We start from the raw sequence: 22,748 nt of genomic DNA on the forward strand, positions 1-22,748 counted from the left end.
TTTAAAATAAAATTCCATAGTTAGTCTAGTTAAGTTTTATAATTCTACATTCTTCTGGCTTATATAGTAGATCTTTCAATGTGATAAAGAAAGCCTGTAACTTGTCTTCTGATACCAGCATTGTAGTAGACTCTGAGATTTAATTACACAAAGGTATATATTAAAGAAGATCTGTTGCAGTGCTATAAATTCCTGTGGGAAAATACAGAGTTAAGACAAAACTACTTTTGTGTTGTCAACATTTGTTAATACAGTGTGAGTTGGGTTGTATTTTTAATTTCTTTCCCTGGCTAAATTGAAGTTTTAACAAAAACGAGGAAGGCATATCTGAGCATTTGAAAAATCTCCTGTGGATTTTGAGTAGGTCTTACCTAAAATGAAATTAGGGGAGAGATAGAGGTTAAGAAAAATATATTCAAACATTTGTTAAAACATCAAGGCAGAATTTGTTCAGGACTCTTTAAAATAGTTATAGGTATCACTGTAATGGAGTTTTGCAGTAGGTTAAAACTTGGGCTCAACTCTGAATACAAAAAGGAAAAAGATACATATAGTTGAGAAGCCTAGGTTGTAGGTCAGGCAGGGCAGGCTCATGCCTGTAATCCTAGCTACTTAGGAGGCTGAGATCTGCAACTATCCAGTTGTATGGTTTGGACACTACTAAGGGCAATTAACTCCACTTTCCAACCGCTGATAGGGTGCTGCTGATTGATTATTGTGGTTATCTTATCTCTGTCACCTGTAATAAGTTAGCAAGTGGAATACAAAGGCTGTGGGTCTACACATTTTTGCTACAGCTGCTTGAATTTGAGTGTTTGAGAATGTGGGACCTGTGCTCTGTCAGAATCTGCAGAAAGCTGTCAGTATGTAGTAAGTTTATTCAGTGAAGTTTGGAGTCTAGCAGGGTAATGGTGGCTAGCTTCCTAGCTACTCAAGGAGGCTGAGATATGAGGATCACAGATCCAAGCCAGTCCAGGCAGGAAAGACAATGAGACTCTTACCTTCAATAAACTACTCATAAAAAGCTTGAAATGGTGCTGTGACTCAATTGGTAGAGCACTAGCCTTAAGAAAAAAGTAGTTCAGGGACAGAGCCCATGCCAAGTTCAAGACCCAAGTACTGATGAGTAAAAATAAAAGTTGGAGTCTACATGACAAACCAGCTAGCTAGAGGATTTAAAAATCACTATCCATTTTACTTTCAGAATATAAAAAGAAATCTAGAGCCACATTATTTTAAATGGCAGCCCAAAGATCAACTCCTTACAAGTAAGGAGTTCAGATCCTATCCCTACACTTGCTCAATTGGAAGCTTTATTTAGACTAAATGTTCAGGTGACTCCCATATGCCTTTAAAATGTGTTGAGATAAAATGATCCAGAGAATAATGTTCTCATGAGGTAGCAGAGAGAATGACAGGAGTTGGAAATCTCACACTGTAGGGAGGCCTACTAACTTTACCTAGAATTAGCCCTTGTCTTTTCTATGTGGAAAATGTGACTGCCTAATTCTGCAGTTCTTTCCAGTACTGGCATTCTGTGAATATAGACATTGCAGTGAACAATCAAGCTTGAAAGTTGTTCTAGAGATTTCTGTTGTTAGAGGATATTTGACTAATGTTTTAAATATTTTTTTTCTATTAAAACTGTTGTAGGGAATTGTCTGAAGAGTAGATGACAAGTCTGTTTATCCTCAAATTTGTTAAAAGGTAAAAAAAATTGGTAGGAGTTTTTCTAATTAACTGATAAGATTTTAGAGTAAAACCACACATGTGTCTATTCACTGGGTTGTTTAAAAAAATTAATAGCCTTGTATGTCTTCTGTGCTATGGATTTCTTTGGCAATCTAGTAAATTTCTGTGGGGCCATTATCATAATAGTGTTTTGTCAGTCGGAGCTGAACTCTGGGCCGGGGCGCTATCCCTCAGCTCTTTAACTCAAGGCTAGTGCCCTAACACTTGAGCCACAGTGTCACTTCTGTCTTTTATTAATTTCTTATTTTACCTGAGATATAGTCAGAAAAGAAATTTCTCTGTCATCTCTTTGATCTTGTACTAGGGCCCTTAAATCTAGAGTCATAGTATATGCGAAGCAAATGTTCTACCACTGGCCCCAAAAGTAATTTAGACTAGGAAGCAGTAAGTAGTTCATGCCTGTAATCCTGACTACTCAGGAGCTGATATTTGAAACCCACCATGAAGTCTGTGAGACTTCAATTAATCACAGAAAAAGCAAGTACTGTGGTTCAAGTGGTAGTGTGCTAACCTTTGAGCAAAAGGAGCTCAGGACAGCAACAAGGCCCAGACTAAAAAATATATATGTGGTAAGGAAAAGGAAAACCAACCTAAGTAGGTGACTGGAAGTCATTGGCTGTTGCTTGGTCATAGCAGGTAAACTTAGTTCACTAGTCTTTTGATAGTGATTTGAAAGAAGGAATAGACGTACCAATTTTCATTATATCTCAGCAGTGTTGTAAAAAGTGGCCTAAGGATGAAAAAAATCAAAATTTTGCATGGCTGACTTTAACCACTTACGAATTTGAGCATCTGTAGAGCTCTACATACTTTGACTATGCTCTGTAGAACTAAGATAATTCACACTAGGACTTGGTGCTTTAAGTGTGAATAGAATGTAACAGATGGCTAGGACATAGTGTTGGAGAAGATGATACTGCTTCCCCCAACCTCAGGAACAGACAGTTCTTTAGTGCTCTCCTGCAGCAGGCATCTGTGTCAACTCATAAAGAAACTAGTTTCTCTCTATTTTCTTCTTTCTATGTGTTAATAGTGTGAGAGATTTTTCTTTCCTTCTTGTCTCTGATTCAGTTTTTCTTGTGTGATTGTTAAACTTCTTGATTGAAAATGCCACACATTAACTCTACTTCACTTCTCACCAGCCTCTGTGCAGTCTGGGCTAGGAGCTGAATGACTTTTACTCAACCTTGTGGCTTCATCATAATTGCCAATTTGTGAACCAGCTGTTGTGTGGGGCAACAGCTGCAAGGCACAGAGACCAAGTGCCAGGCTCTTTTCTGAAGGAAGAAAGGAACTCTTCCTTAACATGGCACTGGAGGTACTACTACAGGCTCCCACTAGTCCTTCATATCAATGGTCTAGACAGCTGTGGGGACACCAGTAATATGAAACTAGGCCATGCTCTGATGGCTCTTTATTGAAAACTTTGCATATGACCAGTGTTAGAACAGAGCTTTGCATACCTTGTGTCCTTGCTGCCCAAAATGCAGGTCATGAATGGTGTAGTAATGCCCAAAGGGTCCATGCAGCTTTACTTTCAAAGCATGCTGTGTTACTATTTTTTAATAGTATAAAGTCATTATTTTTGTTGTCTTTCAATATTTTGTTAAGACAGTTATTGTCTCCTATGCAACAATGTTTTGTTTGCTTTATATCTTTGAACAAAATTCTGTTTAAGCACAAGTGTTCTACTATGTGGGATACTTAATAGAGTGTATCAAACTTCTTTATTGGAAAATCAATTTTGAATCAATTTATTGTATCTCAGAAATTGAATTGTTCTATATTAGTAATGTTAAGAAATTTTAGTATTGATTTGTGGGACTGGAAGAAATAATTGTTTTTAAATGAAATCCATTGTTTATAAGGATGATGTCTTTAGGTACCTTCAACCTAGTAGTTCATATTTGATATTTTTTGTTTGTCTTTTGAACATGTTTTCTTTTGTTTTGTTTTTTTTTTTAAAGAGAAGGAATTAGGGGCAAATGAAAGCTCCATCCAGGCACTGGTGGCTTAAGCCTATAATCATAGGTACTCAGGAGGTTAAGATCTGAGGATCCTGATTCAAAATCAGTCTGGGCAGGAAAGTCTGTGAGACTCTTATCCCCAATTAACCACCAGAAAACCAAAAAGTGGTACTGTGACTCAAAGTGGTAGAGCACTAGGTCTTGATCAAAAGAGCTCAGGGACAACACCCAGGCCCTGAGTTCAAGTCCCATGACACTCTCCACGCCTGAACAAAAAAAGTGAATTGCTTATTTGTGATTTTCAGTTTCAAAGATTTTTTTTTTTTGAGAATGAGTCTTATTATGTAGTCCATGTTGATTGAGAACTCTATGTAGCTCAACCTAGTCCTGAACTTGGAATCTCCTGACTCAGCCTGAGTGCTGGGATTACAGAAGTGCACCATCAAGCCCAGCAAGAAAGATATTTATTAAAGACCAGAAAGGAGCATATTCCCTCTGGCAGTATCTTTTCAGCATAGTGTATTGTAGCTTAGAGGCTAAAAGAGAAGGGAGAGTTGGTTGTAAAATTGAGAAAATTGTACTTGATTTGGCATTTATAATTTTAGTTAATGGTTTCTAGTTTATATTTATCTTTCTTGAATATAAGAACAATTGGTAAAAAAACCCTCATTTCATTGTCCAATGGTGTTTCTTGTCAATTGTTCAAAGATTTTATGTGCATATAGTATATATCATTATTTGGATGTTTGATTTTCATATATAAGAAAATTAGACACAGAGCTCACCTTAAACATACTTATTTAACACTACACAGAAAATGGTAACAGTGAATATTAACAGATGAAAATTGAAAATTGGTTTGAATTCAACTTTGTTAAAGTATATTTACATTTTCTGAGTGTTGGTATAATAATCCTAGCTATTCAGAAGTCTGAGATCTGAGAATCCTGATTCAAAGCTAGCCCACCTATACAGGGAAATAAGACTCTTACCTCCAATTAACCACCAAAAATTCAGAAGTGGATCTGTGGCTCCAGTGGTAGAGCATATCAGCCTTGAGTGAACAACCTAAGGAATAGGGTTCGGGCCCAATGTAAGTCGTAGTACTAGTGTGTGTGTGTGTGTGTGTGTGTGTGTGTGTGTGTGTGTGTGTGTGTGTGTGTGTGTGTGTGTGTGTGTGTGTGTGTGTGTGTGTGTGTGTGTGTGTGTGTGTGTGTGTGTGTGTGTGTGTGTCTGTGTGTGTGTGTGTCTGTGTGTGTCTGTGTGTGTCTGTGTGTCTGTGTCTGTTGTCTGTGTGTCTGTGTCTGTGTCTGTGTCAGAATATATGTAAGAAACTGTATTCTATTTTTATTTCCTTATAATAATTAGCCTTTATCCTCTCTCCTGCAGAACTGGCTAGATCCTGCAAAAGAAATAAAGAGACAACTTCGAAGTGAGTATTTAAATAATTATACTTGAAATTAAATCTTCACATCTGTTTATTTCCATCTTTAATAAAATAGACTAGACTAAAAATAAAGTAATAAAAATCATCAGTTTTGTTTGGCATATACACCATCTCAAGTCAATGATACTCATATATATGTGATCTATATCTATATATAGATCTATAGATCATATACACACACAAACATATGTGATATATTTATAGAAATGTGACTGTTTAGCCAGATGTGACCTATAGTCCCAATACTTAGGAAGCTCTGGGCTGAGGTTTTGAGTTCAAGGCTACAATTTTAAAAATTGTAAATGTTTATTTTGTTACCATTATTTATCACTTTCTCTTTGAGAAGGTTTACTCTAGGTAGACCTAATAAAGTATTTTTGTCTACTTTGTCTTGGAAGTATGGGTTTTAGTTGGTAAGCATATCTTAAGCCTCAGACATGTGATCCATTCTTCATAGTTGTACTAGAGTGGGACTTGAGGGGTGAAAGCAGAATAATCTTTTCAATTCTCTATGTCACCAACTTCTCTGCAGCCCATTTGTTCTTTGTCCAGGTCCACTTTACATGCTCTTTGAGTCTGGATTTTCTTATTAGGTTCTCTTATTCTTTTGTTCTCATTTCCCTATTTCTTCTCATTAAATTCCAACCTTGACATCATGTGCTCCTTTTAACCAGCCCCCGCCACCTTTATAGGATATGTCTTTGTAGATTGCCTTGCTGTGAAAACAGTGCAAAGAAATGTTATCAACTTAGTGAAATCTCTAATTTAGTCAGAGAAATCTCTTACAATAGTAGAGGACTGAAGCAGAGAAGGCAAGTGAGTCATGTGGGATAAAGTGTTTTCACTATAAAACAGAATTGGAAAGATGGTAAATTCCTAAGTAACTCCTTTGAGATTGTGGGCCTGAGAACTGTGCAGGGAGAAGCCATTTCTCTGAGAACTAACCTTCAAAATGCAGGACAGTTTGTAAGTCTGATTGTGTTTCTAATATCAAAACACCGAAACAAATCTATACATGCTTTTTTCATCCTTTTCATCTACATCTCATTTGAGGATCTTTTATTCATTCCTTTTTCTATCTCCAATTATTGATTTTAGTATTACTATCATTTCTTCACTATTTTAGTGTTTTATTTTGATCATACATTTTTCTCCCCTTTTCCTCTCTTACAGATGCATTCCCTACCTTAACCCCCATTTTATTAAATACCTTATTTGCTCAGAATGGAGGAGTTTCTTAGGATATGGCATTTTTAGTGCTAACACTGCAAGTGTCCCATGCAGCCTGGCATGGTTGTGGCATTATTAGCCACCCTATCTTTTACTGTTATTCTTGGCTTTCAAGCATCTGTTTTCTTTCTTTTTCTCTTCTCTTTTTATTAGCTTTACGTTTTATCCATTTATATCCATCATATTAAATCTATATTTATATTGTATATTTGTTTCATGATAAGAGAAGGGGTGGGTATAAGTAAATACAGGTACAACATGATGACATTATGTAAGAAACTGCATCAGAAATCTTTAGAACTTTTTCTTTTGTCCTCTCTGTAGTTGTTACATGCTAATAGTAAAGTGCATGCATTCAGGAAGATGAGGATGCTTGGTTCTAATACTTTCATGGAAACTAGACCTGCCAGGGGAATAATCATAGAACAGGACAATCTCCAAAATCTGATTGTTCCCATTGGTTTGGTTTTGGCTCTTGATTATGTATGTACACTTATTTTAACTCACAGCTCTTTTCTGTTGGATATCATCTTGGGGGTGGGAAGAAGCATTTAAAAAAGTTTAAAGACTTTTAAGAAAGCTACAGAGAAAGCCTTGGGAAAGCTCTTTGAAGGCAAAACTCTTGCTGATTATAAATCAGATTATGTTTTGATTAAAGTTTTTTCAGGACTTTTGCCCTTGTGGTTTGGCCAGAGAAATAACAGTAGCAAATAGAATCTGGCTTTTTAAACTGCTGGAGTTCATCATGAAAGGAGGCACAGGTAGAAAATGTAGTTTTAGTCCTTATGTTGACCCCTTTCTACTTGTGTTAAGATATATGAAAGAACTTTTCTTTCAACTCTTCTATGTTATTTCCTCAGTTTCTATTTATGATTTTTGTTACCCTAAAGCCAAAAGCAATTAGCAAAGATAAATAGTTGGCTTGAAATACTTTTAAAAAAAAACTACGTATACTAGACGGTATGTCTAACATTTGCATATGATTGGTATATAAATAATTCTAGCTAGTTTGTTTATACATAGCTAGGTAAAATTAGGCATAGTATGTAATTGAATTAGAAGTGTAGCTTGAAACTGCAAATTAAGGGTTTTTAGTACAAAAAAGTGAGGTAAATTAACTCAATTTAGCCATTTCACATGTAGTACATATTTCACACATATTACATATCATAAGTACATAAAATTTTGTCAAAATACCATTGGGGTTTAGAAATAATATTCTAAAATGTAAATGTTCTACTAGAAACGTGTTTGTAGCCATATCAAGGCAAGCATATGGTAGTGTTAATACCTAGGAAATAAACAAGAGTCCATTAAGAAACGATAATCCTGTGATGACTTTGCTTGATTATGGATTAGCAGTCACCTCAGAATGCTTGTGCATAGATAGTTAATGAAGTCAGCATGTATTATAGACCAAGAAATACCATATTTCTCCATTTTAGGAAGGTCTTATATCCCATTATTATGTCTTAAAGATAAAAAGCAAAACTGAAATGTGTTTCTAAAGTTGAGCAGGGTTGCCTTTATTAGTATAGCACAAATGTATTGAGCTAGAGTTCTGCTGGAAGTATGTTATGTACATAGTAGCTACCCACTAAGGATCTGTTGATTTTTGAGTGGGAGAAAAGGTAGTGTACCAATGGTGATGGACAGGAGGACACACCAAATGAGAAAATGAGATAGAAGAAATTTTCAGGTGTGTAAACTAATAATCTCATGAGGCCTAACATAAATAGTATAGGCCAACTTAAATGTGAGTATATACACATATGCACACACATACAAGTTTTTAATTAAAAATATTATTAGCAAAATTCTAAATTCAGGCTAGCAGAATTATTTAGGTTCTTTTTAGGAAAATGATCTCTCTCTTTCTTGGACTTTTTTTTCTTCTTTTAAACCAACCAAAATATGATATATGAATAGCTAGTGTATAAATAACAGTATTAGCATAGGTTGCTTGACATATTCAATGTCGCTGGCAAAGTATATGTTGTATTTGTATTCTATAAATAATGGGAAATGATTTTGTTTTCTTTAAATATTTTGAAGTTTTACCAAATACTCCTTTCCTTGGGATCCTTGTAATACCCATTAATCATTTCCTGAATAATTATTGTGATCACTTGGTCATTATTTCCCTTCTTGCAACAATATAGGACTCCTCCAAATTTTATTTTTAATTTATTTTTGTCATGCTGAGAATTAAACCCAGGGCCTTATACATGCTAGGTAAGTACTATATCTACTGTATCACTGAAGTATCCCCAGCTTCTAATTTGTTGAGACAGAATTTTGCTAAATACACTAAATCTTGAACTTGAGATCCTTTTTTTCTTCTCCAAAATGCCGAGATAACAGTCATGCATCACCAGGCCTGACTCTAATTTTTTTTAAATGAGTGAAGAATACTGGAAATTGGGCAAAGCAAATCTTAAATACAAATATTACATGGAAGATATATTAACTTTTTGTGTGTAATACATTATTAAGCAAAACACTCATTGATATATACCACTAAGTATTTTTTTCAAAAGTGATATTATTATTCACTTATTTATTGAGATAGATGTTACTGTGTAGTCCAGGCTAAGATCAAAGTCCTGGGTACAGAGGATATAGGTGTGCACCATCATGCCCCATCTCTTACTATTTAATAGTGGTTACTAATTTTTTGTTTCAATTTTGTTTTATTGTAATAATCATGTCCTCTAAGAAAACTCAAACTGGTTTACAGTGTGATAAGTGGTTGTTAAATCAATATAATTAGTTGTTTGGATAAATAAGCCGTTGTTTTGTAAATAACCATGATGTTTCATAATTATAGATCTTCCCTGGCTGTTCACTTTTAATGTGAAATTTTATCCTCCTGATCCTTCTCAACTTACTGAAGATATCACCAGGTAAGTATCTTAAATTTATATTTTGAAATTAATGTATTTTATTATTCTTTTATTTCTCTGGGTAATGTCGAGATTGAAAATCAAAGCGATTTTTAAATAAGTTTCTTTAGAAATGAGGTTCTCCCCAATAGTATTAAGTATTGCTAATTTCAAAAATTTTACTTTTCTTTAGTTTCTCTTTTTATTTTTGAGTAATAAAAAAAAAAAGATGAAACTGCTGGCAACTTTGCTGTACCTTCAAAAGGCACTGGTATTTTAGTGTTTGAGATTCTAATGCTAAGATGGCTTTTATTATATAACGTGTGTTATATACTGGCCTTGTATATACAATTGATATTTATATTTAACCTCATATTAGGTACATAAGTGAAATGAAATTTAAATGTCTATTACTTAGTAGTATTTTTCCCTTTAATTTACTGTTCTACCTCAAAAAACAATAAAACAATAACTCATAAAACTAACTGGGTAGAGTTTCTCATGGAAATTGAGTAGCTGTTTTATTTTTATTTCCTCTGAGATCATGTGGGCTATAAGATCATGTGTTGAAACTGCAAATAGAGGATTCAGTTTAGGAGCAAGAGAGCTTTTTCTGATCCTGAGTAGCTGTGTCTTTTGAGTGGTAATCAGAGAGCACTGTGAATCATCAAGTTCCTCGATCTTTTAACTCTAGTAGACTGAGGAAGTGATAGGACTTCTTGAAAGCTTTGTTAAAAGTGTAAATGGCACTTCTGTATTTAGAAGTTATTCATATGTCCAAGGAAGACTGTTGAGTATGTACTTTTAGGAAACAAGGGAGTCTCAGTGAAAGACTCTGCTTGTCTCTAGTTCCTGTGCCTTTGGTACTTCGATACACCAAATTATATAGTCAATTTAAGAAGTGTATAATATCCATGTGAGTTAAGACTGAAGGAAATTTCTTTCCAGGGTTGTAAAAATAAGATGCCTGTGTTTTTTCTTCCTTTGCCACTTGTTGCTGAATAGGAATGTGCCATGGTACTTTAAATTAATTGCTACTAATATACTAATTCTGCTCTAATTGAATTAGCTTTAGCTATTACATAGTAAACAGAAGCCTTTGTAACAGCACAGAGAGCTGCTTATAAACTCTCGACAGGTTGGCGTGTGGAAGATACCTTCATTTGAGGGAATGTGTGAACTGTGCATGGAATGGGGATTTGTGGCCCAATGCCCTTTCTGTACTTGCATTCTTCCTGTTAGTTACTTATTGGAGGGGTAATAGGATAGATAATCCTATGGTGACAACTACTATTTTGCATCCATAAATAGGGCTTGAGCAGGCTCTTGCTGTGGTACCAGGAGTTAGAGGTTGTTATGATTACTTAAAGGCCTCAGTGGTATAAGAGACCAGTCATCTGCCTATACTTGGGACTGGCAGCCTTAGTGACTGAGATTTCCACTGTAACTTGAATGAACATTTAGAAGATGGGACTAACTTTTGAAGAGGTCACTGGTTTCTGAAGAATGGAGCTGGGAAATTGAGAATGTGCTTGTCAGTTTTTGTTTGAAGTTTTTTAGGATTTGAGTAAGGGTTTGAAACAGGAAAGGACCAATGTGAGATGTAGAGACAATAATATGAAAACAATATAAAAAGAAACAATAGAAAGAAAGCATTTCAAAGTTTCAAAGTGCCATAAGACTTGGAGAACTAGCATTATTGTTCATCAAGGAATTTGAAGATACCCTGGAATTACAGTTTAAAATTTACTTTTCTAACATAAGTGTAATTGGGTTCACATTGTTCCTAGAGGTCAAGGAAGCAATACAGTGCTTGAGAAATACCCAGATTGTGGTACCAGTGAGAAGATTTTTATTTTCTCAAAAAAAAACCTGAGTTCTTCTCAGTACTGTGTCATGTCCTTTGGTTACTGTGAAACTATGAGATGATAAAAAGAGTCTGCTGATAGACTTAGTAGTAAAATAGAATAGACCTGAATTGAACTATAATGCTTTGGTGGGATTTCTCTGAGTCACAAGCAATGAGGCTCGCACCAGAGGCCACTTGATTCCATTGGTAGTGATCAAGGAAGAACAGGGAGCCCTCAAAATCCAGGCTATGCAAATATTTCCACAGGAAGAAGATGTCCTGTTGCCAGGAGGCATAATAGATTTTATAAAACACCTTAAAAATCAGGATGCTGCCATTTTATTTTAGGGAGGTTGGTGGAGACCTTAGCAAATGGTGATATTTGATATTAGAATCAGATTTTAAAATATCAAAAAAATGATTTGGTGATGGGGCTGAAAAAACAAACTCCCATACAACACAAATCTCATTATTTTGCATGTTAATTTAGTGGGAAGCAACCATTCATTTATGATAGGTATAATAGTACACTTGATCATGGACTGAGAAATAGATATTGTTGTTATAACTATCAGGTATTGATTCCCTGGTACCATACCATGTATTTTATGCTGTAGTATCAGCTGTAGACTTAAATATTGCCAGAATAGCAGTTCAGAATTTCTATTGATTCAGTTGGCGTTCTGGACTTAGTTTCAATTATAAGTAAACCACAAATCCAAGGAGAAAGATGAGCTTTCTTACTAGAGAAGACTGTATGGCTGTAGATACAAAGTATGTCAATAAGGTATATTTGTTTTCAATGGAATGTTAGAATTTAAGGAATTATAAGTGCTAGGATATTAATTGTTCTCATCAACCTTTTTCTTTCTCTGTTTCTCATAGATACTTCTTGTGCCTTCAGCTTCGGCAGGACATTGCCTCTGGCCGCCTGCCTTGTTCCTTTGTGACTCATGCTCTTTTGGGATCCTACACACTGCAGGCTGAACTTGGAGACTATGACTCAGAAGAGCATGGCAGTATTGACCTCAGTGATTTCCAGTTTGCCTCCAATCAGACTAAGGAGTTGGAAGAGAAAGTGGCTGAGCTGCATAAAACCCACAGGTGTGCTGACTTGATTGCTGGAGAGGCCGTCATCGCACAGTTAAATGATTGGAACACTTAATTGATGATGTGGCAGTTTGAGGGATCATGCAGTTTTTCTTTTTAGTGCCTCACTTAGTACTGATCAAGACTCACACAGCCCTTTTTATGTACCCTTTGAATTCTTTTATGTCTGTAATATAAGAAGCTGTATTCTTGAAACCAAATGCCTTCATATTTTGAAAAAAAATTTCTATATGATATGTTCTTATATCCCCAGTACCATCCATAAACACATACACAGTAAACACACACACCTACTTACCTATTTGGAATTTGCTTCATATTTTTTCCATCTTTTGGTTTTATTATTGTATTTGATAAGAAAGCCAGGAAGATGATAAGGCATATAGATTTGAACTGGAAATGTAGGTAGTCATGGATATAGGAATAATAACTGGAATGTTTAAGTGGTTCTATCTATAGAAGCTGAACCTTTGGTTTATGGTTTTTTGTTTTGTTTTGTTTTGTTTTTTGCTGGTCATGGGGCCTGAACTCTGGGTCTGGGCGCTGTCCCTCAGCTCTTCAGCTCAAGGCTAGTGCTCTACCACTGGAGCCACAGCTCCACTTTCTGCTTTTTCTGTTTATGTGGTGCTGAGGAATCAAACCCAGGGCCTCATGCTTGCAAGGCATGCACTCTACCACTGAGCTACCTTCCCAGCCCCAACCTTTGGTTTAATAATGATTACTCAGATTACTTTAGTACTATGTACACTTCCATTATTTTTATATCTACAAAAATTGATGTTTAATACAAGGTTATATAATTAGCCACAAAATTATAGTTTTATATTGCAAAAGTAGTATTCTAAAATATGGCAAATGATTTGAAAGGAACTTTCAGAAATTCAATTGTTAAATGGACCAAATACATTGACTTAAATTAAAAATGGTAATATTTTATTATTATTAATTGTAGTATTTTATTATTATTCATTTAAATTTTACTTTGTACTGTTGCTATATAATTTTAAGTTGAAATGTCAGGTACTGAAATTCCTTGATTAGTGTGATTGAGTAATGGGATATCTTCCTTACATAGATTTTATCTAGAAACTTGAACTCACTTTTTAAATTTTTTCTAGAAGCTTCAATCACTTTTTAAATTCTCAGTTAACTTTCTTCTATGCTGTACTCTACTGGAAATAAGACAAAGCAACATTTTCAGATAAGGATAATGGTTGAGGTCTGCCTCCTTGCAATGGACAGGTTAAGATGAAAAGATCTTGAGTTGGAAAGTTGAATGTTCTTGCTTATTGTCTGCTCTTCTGCAGACTTAACCTTGTTACTGTGTGTATTCCAATGTAAGAGCCCACATGACCCTCCTTCCATTCTGAGTATATTTGCTTTGCATCTACCCATAAGATAATTCTGTTTTTTTTTTTTGTTTATTCATTTTCAGGGGCTTATCTCCAGCACAAGCTGATTCTCAGTTCTTAGAAAATGCAAAGAGGCTTTCCATGTATGGTGTTGACCTACATCATGCCAAGGTATTGTCAGTGTAATGGAAACTAGCATCATTCCAATATATTGAGTGACATTTCAAGAAGGCTCCAGTTTCAGTAGCTTATTTTACCTTGAGAAACAAGCCATTTGCCTTGGCTTGATGATCTCTGTAATATTTCTTCAGTAACAATTATTACTATGATGTTAGATGTAGGGAGGGACCATTTGTTCCTCTTTTTTTTCTTCCTTTCCTAGTCTTTTAAAATTATTACCCTTTTGTAGGTTCTTATAAAACACTCTGTCAATTTATTTTATCCCTTTGTCTTTTGTTATTTCAGAAAAAGGTCTTGTGTTTATTTGGCATGGATCATGATCCTCCTATTTACTTCTCATATTGCTACCATGGCCAGCTTTTTATTGGTCAGGAGATATTGTGGGCCTTTTGCCTAGTCTGGCCTCTGATGGTGATCCTCCCTATTTTAGCCTTCCAAGTAGCTAGGATTACAGATATAGTCACTGTGCCCAGCTCTTGCTTTCCTAGAAAAAAAAAGAGCAACAAAAAACTGAGTCGATGATGATGCCTCTATAAAATAAGGCCATATTACAAGTTATTATTTTTGTTAGATTTCTTTTTAACTTGCAATTTTACTTGCATATTTTTATTCCAAGGTCAGAAACTAGTCTGTATGTAGACACACCAGTGACATCTAACCTAGATTATAATACAACTTTAATCTTTGAAAATACTTTGACATACCATCTTGTTTAACATTTTGAATATGTTTTATAACTACCTAAAACAGTGAAAAGGATAACCTCAATCTGATTAATCCTACTGGAAGGTCCAGTTGATCTTCCTAACCCTTGAGTATTTTTCAGCTCATTTTCTATGATGTAAGCACACAAGGCAAACAGTAAGGATGTAGCCACAAGGCAAACAGTAAGGAGAGCAATAGATCTGTGAACAGAGACTCCACACCCGGCCTGTCTCTGCTTCTTTAAGACCTGTTAATATTGCTGTGTGTAATTTTTTGGGGAGGTAGGAGTACTGAGGATTGGATTTGGGGCCTAAAACTTGCTAAGGATGTAATCTACCACTTGAGTTATACCCCAAGACCTTGTTCTTTCCTCTCTCTACTTTTGTGAGTCATTAGTTAGGAACTAATTTTTAGATGTCAGTACTACAGTTATGTGTTTTTTTAATTAAGTTTTTTTTATTGTGAAAATACTGTACAGAGGGGTTACAGTTACATGAGCAAGGTAATGAATACATTTCTTATCCAGCATTGTTGGCCTCCACTTCCTCAGCTACAGCCCCTCCCACTCCCCTTCCCCCCCCCCCCCCGCCCCTGCCTAAATTGTAAAGTTTGTTTTTTTGTTTGTTTGTTTTTCTCTTTTTTTCTTTTTTTGGGGGGGAGGGGGTTCCAATCGTGGGGCCTGAACTCTGGGCCTGGGTGCTGTCCCTCAGCTCTTCAGCTCAAGGGTAGCGTTCTACCACTTGAGCCACAGCGCCACTTGCGACTTTTTTCTTTTTGCTTATGTGGTGCTGAGGAATCGAACCCAGGGCCTCATGCATGCAAGGCAAGCGCTCTACCACTGAGCCACCTTCCCAGCCCTAAAGTTTGTTTTTTCACATAGCTTCTTGTACATCTCATACTACAAAGTTTTATAGTTCTTTTTTGTTACTGTTTTCTGGTTTACAAGAAAACAAAAAAAAATTGAAGGCTCCATTATAAGATGTCAGTTCTTACTGTGAAGTTACGAGCAGAACATTCTTTCTATTTATCATGTTAAACTCATTCGATAAGAAAGATATTTGTGGCTTATAAAACAGAATATGTATAGCAATTTAAAATAACTTTATGTAGTTTGTTTTATTTTTGTGTCTGTGTGTTTGAATGCTTATTTTTTTCAGATCAATTTTTGCCTTGTAGTCCAGGCTGGCCTTTGATAATTTGATTCTTACTCCTCTGCCTCCCAAATACTGGGATTATAAATATGTACCATCTTGCCCAGCTAGTTTTGTGCTTTCATCAAGAAAACCACTGGGAAGCAGTGGGCGTGTTGGCATCCTTACTGGGCAGCTTCCTTGAAGGATGGTGAAAAAGAAGACTGAGGGAAGGTGCATGAGGTCATTTCCCTGACTATTTGAACTCAGGCAAGATTAAGGGATGCTTTTTTTTTTTCTTTTAAATACCTTTTATCTGTAATTTCTGTTACCACAAATACTGATAACTCTAAGCACTTATGTGGAACAACCAAAAATAAACCAGTTTACTTTATGATTGATTTTTTTTTTTTTGGTCGGTCATAGGGCTTGAACTCTGGGCCTGGGTGCTGTCCCTCAGCTCTTCAGCTCAATGCTAGCGTTCTACCACTTGAGCCACAGCACCACTTCCGGTTTTCTGGTGGTTAATTAGAGATAAGAGTCTCATGGACTTTCCTGAATGGGCTGGCTTTGAATGAACCATGACCCTCAGATCTCAGCCTCCCGAGTAGCTAAGGATTACAGGCGTGAGCCACCAGCGCCCGGCCTGATGTTCATTTTTAAGTCAGGCAAAACAAGTTCCTTGTTCTGTGTAAAGATAGTTTCAGGCGATGGGTGGCTTTGTTCAGTGTTTCAAATGAGGTTTCTGTTCTCACTTGCAGTGAGAACTTGGTGTCTTGGGCCATCTCTTGCCATCCCTTTCTGGCCATGTGCAGAGATGATTTTGGCAAACACATTCTTTCCATTCCATGCCAAGTTTCTTAGGCACCTATGCATGATTCATTCTAGCTTTCCCTGCTGTTCCTAGAGAGATCTGGAGCTGCCAGGACACGAGTACTAAAGTTTGATAGGATATTTCTTCTTTTTTTTTTTAACCTGCTCAAGTTGGTGTAAGGTAATTTTGTGTACTTGTATATGAGTTATTCAAATATTACAGCAAAGAAAGAAATTGCTATCAATTGCCTGGTTTTGTACTGCTGTTTTAAAAAACTAACATAATTTGTATGAAATCATTCTTACTAATAGGTCAGTCAAATTAAGACCCAGTCTATAAAAATTGAATTAGGACTTAGACTAAATATGGTACTTAATCTTTTTCTAAGAAATTGTTTCATGTTGATGAATTCTAAAAATGTGAATACCTCCAAATTTTATTTTTCAATTTCACTTATTATGAAAGAGATCACCTCTTTGCTCAAAGATAAACATTTATTTTTGTATTTTGAATATTGTGTATTTTAAGTCTTCAGCACTATCTGAAATAAGAGGAGATAGTTTTTCATGCTTTTGTGTAAATTTCTTTGGTGTAAAAAAATCTTTCACACTTGTGATTGTTCTAGCTTGTCATATATTTTAAGTTAAGGTTCTGGAGAAAAAACTTAGTAACTTAAAAAAACGGTCTACAATCCTTTGAAATATGCGAGCCAGCAGAATGCTTAGTGAGAACTAGATGTCAGCACTTAAGTGACTGAAAAATTGCTTGAAAGAATTCAGAAATTTTAGCACTATCAGCATAGAAGAGAAATTTTCTGTGATGAATTGGTATGGTATAAAATATAGGGATAATTTTAGTAGCTGTCAGATAACATAATTGATCTTAAGATATATTTCCTTAAGGTAAAATGTCTGAATGTACCTTAGGGAAGGCCAAAAGACTACCTCTGAGTAGTGAAGTAGTCTCCAGAAAAACATTTAATTTTTTATCTCTTCAAGAAATCTAAATCTAATTGCTTTCTTTCTTCTTTGTTGGCTCTCAACAGAGTTTGAAAACCTATGAATCATGCCTTTTTAGGAATAGTTTTTCCTGTAGTCATGTTGCAAAATTTTGGCAAATCCAACTCTATTCTTGAAGACGAATATATTAGGATGTATGTGTCTTCTATTATTGGCATTAACGATATACTGTCACTAAAATTTAAATACAAGCATGTTAACGCACTCTTAACCGTTGTTTGTGGGGCTCTCTAATCTGTGTGACCTTCCCAGTTCTAACTGTGGCCAAATGTGCTTTGCCTGACAGGACTCAGAAGGTGTGGACATCAAGCTGGGCGTTTGTGCTAATGGCCTCCTCATTTACAAAGACAGACTGAGAATCAATCGTTTTGCTTGGCCGAAAATCCTGAAAATTTCCTATAAGCGCAGTAACTTCTACATTAAAGTTAGGCCTGCAGAGGTAAGAAATGTCCTTGGCATACTTAATCAGTTGTCAGTATTCTCCTTTACTGGCAGGAGAGTTTAATGAATTCTTTTTTCACTCTTCACTTTTCACTTTTTCACAACTATTGTGCATTTTATGACATGGAATGTGCAATTCTTGATGATAAGTGATGGTAAACAATAGAAAGGTGATGTAATGCATTTTGGTGGGAAGTGAAGAATAGTCTCTATATAAATAGGTAATACTTTCATATTAAACCTATGGAAAAATTGTTGTTTTTTTTTTTTTTTTTCATGGGGCTTGAACTCTGGGCTTGGGCACTGTCCCTGTGCTCTTCAGCTCAAGGCAAGCACTCCACCGCTTGAGCCACAGCTCCACTTCTGGTTTTCTAATGGTTTATTGGAGATGAGAGTCTCACGGACTTTCCTGCCCGGGCTGGCTTTGAACCAGGATCCTCAGATTTCAGCCTCCTGAGTAGCTAGGATTATAGGTGTGAGCCACTGGCGCCCGGCTGGAAAAATTGGTTTTGTCTGACTAGATTACACTAACACTTACTTTCCTGTGTAATTACTTCTTCCATAAACAAATGAATGCATGTTTATCAATAATCTCTAATCAGTGCTTAAGGATATATGCTGATTATTTTATGATTTATTCCAGCTGGAACAATTTGAGAGCACCATTGGATTCAAACTACCAAACCATCGGGCAGCGAAAAGGCTATGGAAAGTGTGTGTGGAGCATCATACTTTCTACAGGTAACATGGAATCTTGGAATTGCTCTTGGCTCCATCTGTGAATTAAGAGGTGGTAGAGGCCAGTATGGTAGATGCCTTAACCCCTTGCCTTAGGGTTCTTGGTACTCCTTGGTTCCATATCTTAACTGTAACTTGTGGTCCACTCCAAGTGTTCTGTTGTTGAGACTGAGCTATAATCAGTTTCTGCAGTTTCCCTACCTGCTACCATCATTCATCTTAGCTACAACTATTCTTAATTCCTCTTGACTCAGTTTCTTTCTCAAACCAATTTGAGACTTGTGATCTTGTTAGGCAGCTTTATAAAAGTGTTTAAACCTCAAGTCTCTACCCTCTTTGAACACCAACTTTCCCAGTCTTTTGATATTGTATTACTCTTACGTTCTCACCTCAGGCCTTACGTACTTTGCTGTCAAGTGCTACTTTAATCAGTACTCCATAGTGATATTTCTTCTTTATAACAGAAACATAGAACTACTCTGCACATCAGTGAAATTCCAGATAATTTCTAGCATTAGCAAGATCCTTAATGCATGTAGGCAAGCAAGCAGTCTTTTCACTTCCTTTGCCCTCTTTTTGAATCCCCCATCTACTTCCTCTCCTCAAGTGCTCTTCCATCGTGCAACGCATTCTAAAGACGAGCTGCGGGTCAAGAGTAGTCTACTGTTGATGCACCTTCTCTTCCCTTTTCGTGTTTAATTTAGTATCACTTCCCTTGCCATCGTTCTCTTTACTCATTTCCCTGTCTTAAGGAAGGGATACTTTTTTTTTCTTAATTCTTCATTTTGTGCCACTCAAAAGGACCCTGCTTGGCAAATTGTGTATTTTCTAGTAGATGCCTTTGCTTTCTGTGTTTTGCTTTTTTTTTTTTTAAATCAATTGTGGGACTTGAACTCTGGGCCTGGGCACTGTCCCTGAGTTCTTCAGCTCAAGGCAAATGCTCTACCACTTGAGCCACAGTGCCACTTCTGGTTTTCTGGTGGTGAATTGGAAATGAGTCTCATGGATTTTCCTGCCCCCAGTTGGCTTTGAACTGCAATCCTCAGATTGCTCAGATAGCTCAGATTACAGGCATGAGTCACTGGCACCAGGCTGCTTTTTTTTTGTTTGTTTTGTTTTTTTCAATGCCCTGATCATCTCCATTGAGCTCTAAGCTACTCACCCTTTGCTTCTGTCTTTTCTTCTTTCATACTTTTCTTAAAGAGTATATTTTTCAACAATAGTTTGATTATCATCATTTCTTTCATTTTATGTCACTGTAGTTGAAGAACTTTGATATAAAGCTTATTTTTAAGACTTCTGGACTGGTTCTAATGCTATTTTACGACATATTAGCTGTGTAATTATCATTAAGTTACTCACCCTGCTTCTCTGAGGATTTCTTACTTTATACTGTATGGTCTCTTTTGTCTATTATCCCAATGAAGGAAGCTGCTACCTGAAAGTAGGTGCCTGTGAAGGAGAATAACAACCAGGTACTCAAGCAGAGGTCGGAACCTGGCTTGGAACTCATATGCCCATAGGCCATCTGTCTTTTTACGCTTCTAGGCAGTTTCTGAGATGTGCTACATTGGGCCCTACATGCTTTTTACTAATAACCAGAGACTCCAGTTTGCTCCTGTCAACTTTTGTGGTAGTAGTTATCAATTTTTTTGGTAAACTTTATATAACATGTAATGATTCTAAAGCTATATAAAATAGTAGGGAAAGCAAAACCTGTCTCTACAGAATGAAGTTAGATGAGTGGATGCCTTTGTTTCAGTTTTTCACAAAAGGTACAAATGATTTCTTTAGAAAATTTTACCAGGCTTGAAGATTGTACCTATTAAAAAACAAACAGATCTTTGTATTCACTGATAATCAATCATCTAGCTTTATATTAGTGGAACAAGAATGTAATAATGAGGCTATTTCTTTGCTTGGTCATTTGCTGGAGGCTGCCATCATTCAAAGAGAGGTACAGAGATTTCTTTTAATTTTTCTTTATAATATAATTTAATGAGAAGATTGCTATTATCTACACTTTTCATATGGAGAAATAGAAGAATGAAGAAGTTAAGAAACATGGTAGATTGTAACCAATGGAGAATTCAAACCCATGTAATATGACACTCTTAAAACCTTATTCAGAGTGCCTGCAGTGCTGTATTGCCCAGTTATTACTGCAGTGAGTATGTCTTTTCCACCTGCTTTTTTAGGTAGTGAACAAGAGAGAAACATGAGGTTTTTCTAGGTGTATATTAAACTGCGACTTAAACTTGGCCTGATAGAGCCACAGTAATTTTAGGTATTAATGTTATCAGCTGTATCATAGAAAGCTATGGGGAACCTATGCACTAGTTATGATTCACTGTCGCTACCGCCTCAACCAGCAAGGAAGACGCGACACCGGACTCTTCTCTCTGCAGTTTATTCAGGACCTTTGAGTAATCTTCTGACCCCAACCCCGGGGAGAATTCCCCACAGCCTTAAGTACCCGCTGGGTAGCCAACCCTGATATGCCACGTGGGAACCACCAATAGGTTCAGGTGCGCGGAAGCAAGCCAGATTCTTTGCCTTAGCCATATCAGGAGTTGTTTACCACGAGAGCACTCGCCATCGGGAAGGCGGAGGGCGGAAGCCGGCGCCATCTTCCAGGTGCGGCCTCTCGCAGCTCTCTACAGTTCCCCCTTTTTTGTTTAAAGAACACAGATGAGAACAGAGGTCTGATCCCTGTTGTGTAATGCAAGGACTGCATACAAGCCTTCTCCCAGAGGGTACCTTCTCTAGGGATGACTCAGCCTGTCCATTGATTCCTTTTTCACAAGGACGGGAAAAGGCGAATCGAACCCGTGTGCAATCAAACATGCTCTCCTCGAGGGCAAAACTCATGCCTCTCGACTGCAGTACTTTGGCTTTGCAATCTGTGTTCATTGTTTTAGGGTGGCAAGCCACGCTTGGGGGGACTGACCTGCTCCAATGGCTGTAAAGGCTTGGATAATCATGGCTGCACTGCGACGCTGAGAACCTCTAATTTGGCAAATGCACCACAGACATACCAAGGAGGCCAACACCAGAAGGCCTGTCAGGGCTCCTAAACCCGCCCATTCCTTAAGATGATTCATAGCAGCGGAGATCCATGAAGATAACCCCTCCGCCAATCCGGCATCCACTCAGGTCGAGTTCACCATGACGATGGCAAGCCTGAGCTGTTCCATCAGGCTGTCGAACTCCCCAGTTCAATTACCTAAAAGATAACTAGACAACTGTTTAGACAAATTTGTAGCATTTTTTGAATAGGTTTTTTTCCTGGGCCTGAACTCTGGGTCTGGGCGCTGTCCCTCAGCTCTTCAGCTCAAGGCGAGCACTCTACCACTTGAGCTACAGCGCTACTTCTGGCTTTTTTCATTTCTTTTTGCTTATGTGGTGCTGAGGAATCGAACCCAGGGCCTCTAGCATGCAAGGCAAGCGCTCTACCACTGAGCCACCTTCCCAGCCCCTTTCTTCTGGGTTAATTGCACTACAGCAGCAGCTAATCCAGCATTAGTTAGTGGTCCGCCCAGCTCTCTGCAAACTTTCATCCATGCTTCTAGTCCCCTATTCTTATATGGGGTTATGGCTGCTCTGCATTCCTTAGTGCACTGCTCGTAAACAAGCTGTTTAATTAATGGCATGGCTGCGTCTGGGTCACCAAAAATTCTGCCAGCGGCCTCGACCATATGGGCAACAAAGTCCGAAAACGGCTCCATAGAGCCCTGCAGGATTTTGGTGAGATTGCCACTCACCTCGCCTTTATTTGGTAAGGCCTTCCATGCCTTTATGCCAATTTTATTGATTTGTTCATAAACTTGAACCGGGTAGCCTATCTGCTGATTGGCGAATCTCCCCTGTCCAAGCAGCATATCTCTGTCCCAAGCTGGGTTTCCCCCAGCCTGATTGGCCGCAGCCTCTTCACTAGCAAATTCAATCAAAAAGGCCTTCCAATCTAAATACTGACCTGGGCTCAAACAAGCTCATGCGAGCCCACTCCAATCACCGGGTGTCATGCAATGTCTGTTTAGGGCCTCCACCTGGGCTACAGTAAAGGAGGCTGTGATTCCGTATGTCCACACAGACTCAGCTAAAGATTTTATAACCTTAAAATCTAAGG

General features: G+C 37.1%; 1 protein-coding gene across 23 annotated transcripts in view; it reads left to right on the top strand.

The window, feature by feature from the left end:
* Epb41l2 (erythrocyte membrane protein band 4.1 like 2) overlaps positions 1–22,748 on the top strand; it is a 170,268-nt gene that overhangs the window by 105,253 nt on the left and 42,267 nt on the right. For all 23 annotated transcript variants that reach the window (XM_070010191.1, XM_070010185.1, XM_070010195.1 and 20 more), the window contains exons 5-10: positions 5,109–5,151; positions 9,227–9,302; positions 12,016–12,234; positions 13,676–13,763; positions 17,727–17,879; positions 18,525–18,622. In XM_070010191.1, coding sequence (XP_069866292.1) covers positions 5,109–5,151; positions 9,227–9,302; positions 12,016–12,234; positions 13,676–13,763; positions 17,727–17,879; positions 18,525–18,622 — 677 coding nt within the window. The remainder of the gene's footprint in view (positions 1–5,108; positions 5,152–9,226; positions 9,303–12,015; positions 12,235–13,675; positions 13,764–17,726; positions 17,880–18,524; positions 18,623–22,748) is intronic.

This window comes from Dipodomys merriami, unplaced genomic scaffold (assembly GCF_024711535.1).
Source record: "Dipodomys merriami isolate MVZ:Mamm:240054 unplaced genomic scaffold, mDipMer1.0.p SCAF_8, whole genome shotgun sequence".
NCBI classification, from domain to species: Eukaryota; Metazoa; Chordata; class Mammalia; order Rodentia; family Heteromyidae; genus Dipodomys; species Dipodomys merriami.